At 59.0% G+C, this 10,011-nt stretch overlaps 1 protein-coding gene across 1 annotated transcript; it reads right to left on the reverse strand.

The window, feature by feature from the left end:
- Positions 1-2,473: 2,473 nt before the first annotated feature.
- Positions 2,474-5,356, reverse strand: SRM (spermidine synthase). Its single transcript, XM_075550849.1, has 7 exons — positions 5,139-5,356; positions 4,594-4,714; positions 4,190-4,282; positions 3,571-3,724; positions 3,197-3,280; positions 2,848-3,116; positions 2,474-2,761 (listed from the first exon to the last, which is right to left on the reverse strand). Exons 1-7 carry the CDS (start codon positions 5,303-5,305, stop codon positions 2,741-2,743), a joined length of 909 nt encoding a protein of 302 aa, XP_075406964.1. The 5' UTR covers positions 5,306-5,356; the 3' UTR covers positions 2,474-2,740.
- Positions 5,357-10,011: the final 4,655 nt, after the last annotated feature.

Genomic DNA, 10,011 nt, shown 5'->3' on the forward strand with positions numbered 1-10,011 from the left:
CTGATCCATCTTCAGCTCGTTTTCGGGATCGGGAGAGATATGGGTCCTGTTTCTTCTTCTGCAGATGGAGGTCCAGTTTATCCAGCACCGTGTTGGGGAAGCTGTCCCTCTCAGTTGCTTATAGGTGGATGCATTTACTTCTGGGTTTCCTATTCTGTTCCATTGACCCATCTTTGCACCACTCCCAGGTTGTTTTGAATACAGGGAGTGTGAGGCCCCCGACTTTGTCCTTTTTAAGAAGTTCCTAGCTCATCCCGGGGCTCTTCCCTCTCCATATGAAGCTGGGAATTTGTTTTTCCAAGATTAGGTTTTGGAACTGCTTCTGCTTACCTCCTGAGCTGTGCCCACTGGCAAATGAAGACCCTGAAGGCGCCCCTCCCCGTCACCCTGGGTGATGGCCCTGCTCCTCAGTCCTATTCTGAGTGTCTCGACGGGCAGGGCCCATCTCTGGAGGCACCTCCAGTAGCGTCCTGCCCGCATTCATTAGGCTTCAGTGCGATGCGCGAGGTTTTCAGTGGCCACGTCCTTCGAAGTGGGCAATTCCTTCTTTGCAGTCTGAAGTTCTGCCGAAAGTTCCCACTGGGGGACCCTGCTGGCATTTAAAGTAAGTGACACTGCTTCCAGTATCACAGCCACGCCCACGCCCCCCAGTACGGCAAACTAGACCTGTGGTGGGGTAGCTGCGATGGTGTCCCTCACTACACCAGAGATGCAGCCAGAGTAGACATTGCTTTGCTATATGGGTGGTCACCAGGAATGGACTTCACAATTGTGTAAACAGTCTATTGAGCTAATCAAGATTACCATTCAATTGTTGAATGGTTGACAAGGGAGGAGAGCTGACCCTTCTCTTCCTCAGGGGCAAGTCAAGAGATTATGACCAAAGCTCCCAAGTCAAGATGTCCAGAGGCCAGAGGTGAACACTACACCCAAGACAAGAGGACGGCCTCTAGGGACAGGCACACCTGTTTTATAACAAGCCACATGGCTATAGTGAATGTTTCCCTATTCTTGATAAACCAGGAAAGACTCAACTTGCCCAGAGAACAGGCCTGTTCTGCCTTTGAAGGGGCACGGCCTGGAAACCCAGTACATGTGGGGTCAGACCCCCCCCCCCCATGGCCACAGGCAACCCACAGGCCCTCTTCCAGACCTGGGGACCCCCGCGGGCCACAGCTTCATGAAGCCCCTGAGCCTTGTCCACAGTTGTGGGCTCAGCGCTCTTCCTCCTATGGGTCCCAGACTTTGGTGTCCGGGTGACCCTCTAGCCCCCAGGCCCCATTCTGGTGCAGAGTATCCTGGTCACCTGCTGCCCAGGTCTGGGAGCGAAGCACTGAGCAGGGACTCCTGGTTGCTCCCACGTGAGGGATGTAGGTGGCTAAGGGCAAGGTCTGAGCTGAGATTCACTCAAAGACTTTCTGGGGAACCAACCTCCTCTTGCGTTGGGCTTTCCTGGTCAGAGGTGCGCCTTGGGGGGCAGCGGGGCTGAGGTTAGAGGTCCCAAGACAAGTGTGCAGGGAAGCCCAGGGAGCCGCAGCACCCAAGGTCAGCTGCCTATGCTGTTCTTCACCTCTTGCTACCAGGGTGGCTGGAACCCCACCTTTGAGGTAAAGTTAGTGCAGGGCGCCGGGGATGGACTCCAGGCCCTGGCTGCAGCCTCAGCACCCTGCGGGAGGGGTGCCCGGGGTAGCAGCCAGCTCCCAGGGCATAGCAGAATGGGAAGTGGTTCGGGTGAGTGGTGGTCGCGATTACTTGGTGTGTGCACAGGCTGGGGACTGTGGAGCTGAGGAGGGTGGCAAACCCTGAATGCTCACAAGGCAGGACCCTTGCTCTCTCCTCCTGATACCGTTGCCCTAGTACCACTTCTGCTGCCCCCTGGGATGCCAGGGCTTGCCCCTGTCCAGCTGGGGGGGCCAAGGACCCCAGCATCAGGATGTTCTTTATGGACCAGCAGTGTGTGGGCACTCCCTGCCTCCCCAGTGCCAGTTCACGTCAGTGGGGTGTCCAAGGTGGGCACGTTAGCATCTTGGAAGAGGAACTAGGCTTGGGGGCGGTGTGGGAAGGGGGCAGCCCTGGGCCTGGAAGTCCTTGGGACAGCAGCCCACACCCTCTCTCCTAGTTTTTTCTGAGTGCTTGGGAGTGCCGAGGAATTTGCCAGAGGGTGTGGGCAGGGTGACAGGAGTACTTGTGCTAAGTGCTATCTACTTCCTGGTCCTCAAATGCCTTCAAGGAAAAGCCTTCAGGCTGGCCCCTTATCAGCCCCAAACCCACCCCAGGAGGGGACTTGAAGTGTTGCCCTGTCTGGATTCTCCATGGAGGGAGGGATCCATCAAAGCTGTGAACTTCATCTCCCAGATCTGGGCCATGTGCCCCACGGGGTCAGAAGCCGGGCCACGGCAATACGGACTGGGCCCTGTCTGAACCCTCTGCCACGCTGGAGGCCGCCCAAGACCAAGGACACAGGAAGCAGGCATTTGTTATAAATACACGTGTTTGGTGAGCAAGGGGTGACAAGGCAGAGAAGGCGCTGGACACAGCTGGTCGAGGCTGGACACCACAAAGAGCAGACAGACAGACAGTCCGCCCAGCAGGGCAGGCCGGGCAGCATTCTGGGGCCAGTAACACTTGGTCGGTGGGTGAGAGCCCTCAGAGGGTCCTGTGTGGGGCAGGGGGGGGTCCCGGCACCCTGAGGCTCCCTGGTCTGAGGTTTTGGGTGGCGGCAGGAGCAGCAGCTCCGGGCTCAGCTCACATCATTCAGGGCCTGGAGGGGCAGAAGACACAGGTTGTAGGGGATCACGAGCGCCCCTCGGGAGCCGGGGTCCCCACTCGGAGCCCAGGGCCGCTCACCTTGCGGGCAAACTCGGGCAGCACGAAGGCTGCGCGGTGCACGTCCGCGTTGTAGTACTTCAGCTGCCGCTGCTCCACCTGCGCCTGCGTCAGCGGCTGCACGGGCGCCCGGAAGTCGGTGCTGGGGTTCTTGCTGCACAGCATGAAGCCGATCTGGCCGCCGGGGTAGGTGGGGATGGTGCAGTAGGCGTACGCCACCACGGGGAAGAGGGACTTACAGAACTGCCGCATCTCCTTGATCAAGTCCAGGTGCAGCCACTGGCACTCGCCTGGTGGGGCGGAGGAGACCGGGGCTCAGCCGGGGTGGGCGTGGGGCCAGCCTGCCCTCCCCTCCCAGAAGGGTGCTCGCCTTGGCAACAGAGAATGCCGTCCTCCTTGAGCGCCGTCTTCATGAGCTGGTAGTAGGACTCCTTGAAGAGGCTCTCTGCAGGGCCTGCGTGGGATGGGGAGAGGGGGCAGGTGAGGTGGGCCGCTCACCGTCACCCCTGCGGAGCCTGGATTTGAACCCAGCTCTGTGAACCCTAGAAAGCAACCCGACCCCGAAGATGGTGTCTGGGAGGTGGGGGGGGGGCCCGCAGTTTAATTCCCCATCACAGCGGGGGTACTGACACCCTCACTGAGGCCTCGAGCCCACTGTCGCCCCAGTGCTGGCTTGTCAGGGTCGAAGAGGAAACCGGGGCCTCAGTGGGCGGCGTCAGAAGGGGGACGGGGCAGCGCGCTTACCCATGGGGTCCGAGGAGTCCGTGATGATGACGTCAAAGGCATCCTGGTTCTGCTTCATGAACTCGAAACCGTCGCCGACGTGGAGGGTCAGTTTCGGGCTGGAGTAGCCCACAGCCATGCCCGGTAGGAACTTCTTAGAGACCTGGATGACATCCTGGGGGACATCGGAAGGAGGGGACAGAGGCTCAGTACCAGGCTGGGCCATGATGATGGAGGGCTCCGGAGTCCGAGCTGAGTGGGTGCCCCGGGCAGACCCTGCAAAGTCAGGTCACTTTGGGAGCGGCTGTGGGAACTTCAGTTTCCACACCAGTCAGTAAAGTGGGGAGAACGCTGGCACCCCTCTCAACATCTCATTGTGAGCAGGCTCCCCTGCCGCATTTCCTGCCATTTCTTCCCCCCGAAAAGCCGAACAGTCCTTCAGATGGTGGGCCCACCAGGCACTGGGTGCATGACCCGCTCAGCTTCCCAACCAAATCTTCCCACCCCCTGCTGTTCGCATAAACAGCTCACCTGAGGGCGCGTGGCCATCAGGGCAGAGACAAGTCTATTGACCGCAGGGGGGTGGGCGTGGGGGACACAGAACACAACCCATCACCCGCCTCTTGCTTTGTACACAAACCTCGTCAATCTCACACTGGACCACGGCCTCCACGGAGGGGTGCTTCACGACTTCCCGCAGGACGCCTCCATCCCCACCCCCGATGATCAGCACCTGGTGGGCGGTGGGGAGAGTGAGGGGCAGGGGCTCCGCAAGGCTGCTCAGATGTGTATGCACACAGAACCATCTGGAACAAGGTCTCCAGCGCTTCAGAGTTCACCTGCCTCAGGTTCCTCATACTGTCAACCTCACCCACCACCCTCCGAGTCCTTGGCAGGGCCATCTGACTCGGTGGCACGTTGGGCTGACCCCATGAAGCCGGCCCGGTTCGGTGGGACGCTGGTCCCGGGCTCAAGGTCGAGGCAACCTCCCGGGGCTTGCTGACCCTGGCCTGGCAGTAGGCAGCGCCCGGAGGTGGCGAGTACCTTGCGTGGGTTGGGGTGGCTGCAGAGGGGCAGGTTGGCGATCATCTCCTGGTAGGAGAACTCGTCCCTCTCCGTGCACTGGATGACGCCGTCCAGCACCAGCACGTTGCCGTAGGTCTTACTGTGGGCGGGGCCACCAGGAGCAATGACCAGATCTGACCTGGGGGGGTCGGGTCTCCCTCCACCCGCCAAGGGGTCCTGGGGCTGAGAGCAGGGGTGACACGTGGCGAGGATCACCGGGCCGGCCAGCTGGGTGGGGGTTGGGCTCTGACGTGTCCCAGGCTGACACGTGGGGATCCGGGCTCTGGGGAGCGTGGCTCAGCCCCCCAGCACAGGAGAAGGGCTGCGGGCTGGGGCGGGGACGGCGCGCGGCGCGGGCCTAGCTCACAGCAACTTCTGACAGTTTTGCAGGGGAAGGCGCGGGCACCGCGCGGCTCCTGGGGTGCCCGCAGGCTAAGGCTGGGCGCACCGGGGCCGGACGGGGTCCCGGCTGCGGAACCGCTCGGAGGGCGGCGGCTCTGGGGCCGAGGGGTCGGAGGCAGTACCTGCGGAAGACAAGGATGTCCTGGTACCGCGAGCGCTGGTGGTGCAGCAGCTGCTCCACCTGCAGCGACAGGGCCTGGCCGGGCCACAGGCTGCAGGTCTCGCGGAACCAGCCCTCGCGGATAGCAGCGGGGCCGGGGGCGGCGGGGCTGGCCGGGCTGGACTCCATGGCGGGCGGGCGGGCGGGCGGCGCGGGGCGCGGGCCCGGGACTGGAGGCCGCGCGGAGCCGCAGCACAACGGGACCTGCTCCGCCCGCCGCCCGCGCCGCAACCTAACCTGGTCGGCGGGGCGGGGTGTGAAGCCAGGGGGCGGTGCCCATGTCCGCCAATAGCGGCACGGCAGCCTGCCTGGACCCAATCGGAGATGAGGCCCTCGGCAGGGCTCAGAGGGCGCTGATTGGCCGCCTGCGCGCCTCGCGGTGCCGATTGGCTAAGGCGGGCTGTCTGTCGGCGGCAGCAGGGTAGTCAGGCCGGCTCGGGGGGCCACGTGGGGCTGGGCCGGGCCGGGCGGCGGGGCCGGCTCCCTGGTCCCGCCCCGCGACCCCACGCCGGCGGGGGCGGTGCAGCCCCTCCCGCTTCCGAGACCGGGTCCTTTCCGCTTACCCGGGTCAGGGCGGCACCGAGGGCCGTGCTCGCGGGCCGGGCTGCAGGAGGGGAGCGGCCGCCGACGCGGCCCGGCCGAGCGGATCTCCGGGCTACACCGTGGGCGACGGGAGGAGGATGCTCGCCCGCCGCGTCCGGCGCTGCCCCCTCTCCTCGTTGGGTTTGATGAGATTGCGCGGCGTGTCAGGGCGCACTGAGGGTCTTTATTCTCCGCGCGAATCACCGCCCCAGCCCCGCGACTTGACAAGCTCCACGGAGTCATTTCCCCTTGCGTTCGCTGAGCCAGGAGCCTGTGGCTGTTGAATAAGAAAGAGCTCTTTTTCTAAACGCGTTTCTAAATTTACCCGCAGTGGCCCAGAAGAGGCCAACACGTGCACACTCAGTACCGAAAGACTGGCACGTTTTTTTCTTTCTTTGACAAATTGGGCTTTGCTCCTTGAAGGGTGGGCGGGAACGTGCGGTTTTTATAAAATGTCAAGGAACTTCTCAGAATCACATCAAGCATGTTAATTACCAAATATCAAATGCTAATTGCGCTACAGGCAGTTGAGATGATCGCCAAGGCAGGGAGATGAGCCCTGGTGCGAGCTAGCGACAGGGCAGGGACGCTTTCCTTGCCTTTCAGTTTTGACTGGCGTTTTGCAGCTCTTGCCTGAGGTGGGGGAAGGCTTTCCCCACCGAATGAGATGAAAACACCAGTTGGTCTTGTGCCTTGGCTGGCTTTCTGCTCCTTTCAAAGGCAGGGTGAGGCCCGTGCAGTGACATGCCCTACATACTCTGGTAGAAGCCGAGTTTTCAGCACATTTGTAATGCAGTTTTTGTGGTAAAATTAGGTGCCTCGGCTGATTTATCCTTGAGTGTACACGGTAACTGCTAGGAGACGGGGTCATAGAGCCAAGACCCTCTTCAGTAGGACTGAAAGATGGACAATTCCCATCCACGTGTCCAGTGAGGCTAGAGATGGTGTCTGTGGGCAGCAGATGCCGCTTGGGGAAGGCCAGGGCCCAGGCACCCAGTGGGCCAGCCTTCCTGGCTCTCTTCTCAGCACCACGCGGCTGCCTGGAGGTCTGCCTGGGGGAAGGAAGTAGGAGGCTCAGTCATGTCCCTCCATCCCTCCTACACCTTGAACCAAGCTGGGCTCCAGTACCTGTATCCTCCCATGGGAGGGATCACAGCACACAGCCTCTGCCTCCTGTAGAAGAGAAGTCAGTCTCTTGTATTGGTGATACACGCGGCCGCCAGGCCAGTGTGTACTGCATTGACTCACACCTCGGGTGCACAGAGCACCAAGGTCCCAAAGAAGTTCTTGAAGGTGCAGCCCCAAGAGCTCCCAAAGGCTGCGAACTCAAGACCACACCAAGGAGAAAACTGGCATCACAGGTGCAAGTCAGGTGAACCAGCCCCTCGGCTGACCCAGAGGGTCTGGAAGTGGGTGCGAGCCCCTAGTGCTGAAGTGCCTGGACAGCAGCCTCACCTAGAACACCTAGTGAATGCAGAGCCGTCACGGAAGTGGGGAAGGGTAGAGGTGAGCATGGAGTGTGTAGCTATTGAATGGGGCTCTCCCAGCCAGTCTCTAACAGCCACCCAGTGACCCTGCCCTGCGTGCCTCTGGTAAGAAGGTGGGGGAAGATACTGATGTGATTCCCTGAAGTGCCATCGTTAAAATGAGTCCTCTGAGGAGTGGAGCTCAACCTCTGGGCCTGATGTCCCTGCACAGGGAACCCCCTGGGACCAGGTGACAGCTACATCATCACAGGAGCAGCAGGAGAACCTGGAGTCTCAGAACATGGACTAAGGTGGTGGACTTCCCAACTCACAGAGCAAGTAGAACTGTGTTTGTGCAGGAGGCGGGCTTGCGGAGTAGGGCGGCTCTGGGCACTTAATTTGGGGAAGTTGGACCCTGATTGCCGACCCATGAAAGTGGAGATGAATGCCTTTGGGCTGAAGCTTACTGGAATGAAGTGCCTCTGACACTTAATTCAGGGAGCTGGGTGTGCTGACCCATGGAGTTGAGGCTTATAGAGGAGGGGCTGGCCTTTGGACATTTATTAGCAGACCTGAAGTAACTTTGTGACATGTCCCCATAAAATAACTGAGCATTTCTCATTGCCACCATTACTTGTTAACGTCCTTAATGACCCCTTTCACCGTGAGCTCTGTCTATGAGCAGATCTGTGTCGCCATTGCAATGGATGTTTGAGCCTAGAGACGACGTTGTGAGGTGCCATTGAGGCTATGAAGGCAGTATGGGGCGATCTGTGCGGGGCTGCCACTTGGTCTGATTCGCTCCCTTGGCTACTGGGAAGAATTGTTTGGCAGTTGTTGCTTCTGAGTCATGTGTCAAGCACTGGGTTCAGCCAGGCAGACAGCTGTGGTTATGAGTGGGAACAAATTTGGCCATTATGGGGTACTGCTTGGTGGAACGGCACCACAAACAGCAGCACTGGACTCCTTCAACAAAGAACCCTTCTGCTCACACATTCTCTCTTCCGCCTACAACTGAGCCGACTGCCAGATTCCTCTTCCCTCTGCACCGGGGCTGGGAGGTACTCGAGAGCAGCTCCTGACTGGCTCACACAAGCCCTCGGTGAGCTCATGGCCTCCTGCTCCCTGAGTGGACTCAATGCCAAGCCACGCAGCCTGGGCTGCTCTCCAAACCCCGGGGCCTGCTGTCTCCACCTGAGGCCAGGACTCGGCTTTAGGGCCCACTGACCAAATGAACTTTCAAACACACTTGCTGACTAATGCCAACTTTTATTCATCAAGAAAAGATGTTTAAGAAGACTTTAAACTACCCTTGGCCATCATCTTTTAAAATTAGTAATAAAAAGGCACACAGGGAAAACTAGTAAGGTTAACTTCCCAATAAAGGACACAGGAGGACTTGCCCCACTGCGGCCCAAGCATGTCTGAGAAGCCTGGACTGCTGGCTCCAAATAGGGTCCAGGCCCCACCCCAAGCTCTGGGCGTAGGCCTATCTAACACAGGTCTCACTCAGAGGGAGGATGGGGAAGGAACTGCTCTGGGCTCTGGATTCAATCTCTGTGGGAATAGAAAGCCTCAACTTATCCTTGTGGCTCGGCCGATAGTTTCAAACTGTTGATAGCTGCGGTTAGCAGTCAAAAACTCTTAACCCACAAGATCAGGGCTCCCAGAATTGGAATCGCCTCAATGGCAGTGAGTGAGTTGATTATTTATTTTGGGTTTTTAACACGCTCCCAGGGGGGGACCCTGGGAGGAGCGCCCCCACCCCATCCCCCAGCAGTGATGGCTTACAAGGTGCTCTGACCTGCTTCTGACGCAAGGGCCGGTGTCCCCTCATTCACCTGCTTGTCAAAGAGCATTTGCCAAAGGCGACTTGTTCTTTGTCCTTCAAAGTCTGGGCTTTCAAATTTATATGACAACAGAATGGTGGTTTTCAGTTGGACACAGGCATGACTGACAGCATGACATTTCCCAGCAGCCTCTGCTATGGTCATGTGACTTAAGTTCTGGCCAACAGGAGGTGGAGGTGGAAGTGGGCTGGCTGGGTTATAGACATCATGGCTCCTCCCCCCCACCCACACCCCTACCCCCCCCTCAAAAAAAAAGAGCTAATGGCTGGAGCTGGGGTACCACCCTGGACCAAGAGGAGGAGACTAGCATGTCTGTGTCCGAGTTGAGTGGCTGGGAGAAAGGTTGCCTCTCTGGCTCTGCCACTGCCGGTCTGGCATTTGTCAGTATCCAGCAGCCTGCTCTGAAGCAGGCCGTGGCCGCTGCTGCCCTTTTGCTTGGCTGGGAGCTCTGGACAGGCATCACACCCAGACTGGGTTGGTGACAACAAAACGCATGGCATCCTTCTGTGCACCCCACTAGCCCATCGAGGGTTAGGGAAAGCAGACAATTCTTAGGATATAAGCAGAGGCTAGGGTAAAGATGTACAAAAGACATTTAGTGTTGCATTTAGAATAGTATAAAAATGAAAACTAGAATGTTTAAAAGTAGTGGGATGAGAAGTTTCATAAACATCAAAACACCTTAAAAACAAAAACCAAACTTTTTAACATAAAAAACAAGGTAGGCAGTGAGTCTGTCCTAGTTGAGGCGGCCTGGGGTAGTGGTCGGGGGATGGGCTCCACTACAGAGCGGCCCGAGGGCTGGTGGACTGGACGCATCTAGCAGCTCCTCGGGAGACAGGCCCAAGGCCACCGCTGTGTGGTGAGGACCCGGGTGAGCAGTGCGTGTCCCAGTGTGCCACTTACATGACGAGAGCAAAGCAGAGTCAAAACTACG

The sequence above is a fragment of the Tenrec ecaudatus genome, chromosome 1 (assembly GCF_050624435.1).
Source record: "Tenrec ecaudatus isolate mTenEca1 chromosome 1, mTenEca1.hap1, whole genome shotgun sequence".
Classification (NCBI taxonomy): Eukaryota; Metazoa; Chordata; class Mammalia; order Afrosoricida; family Tenrecidae; genus Tenrec; species Tenrec ecaudatus.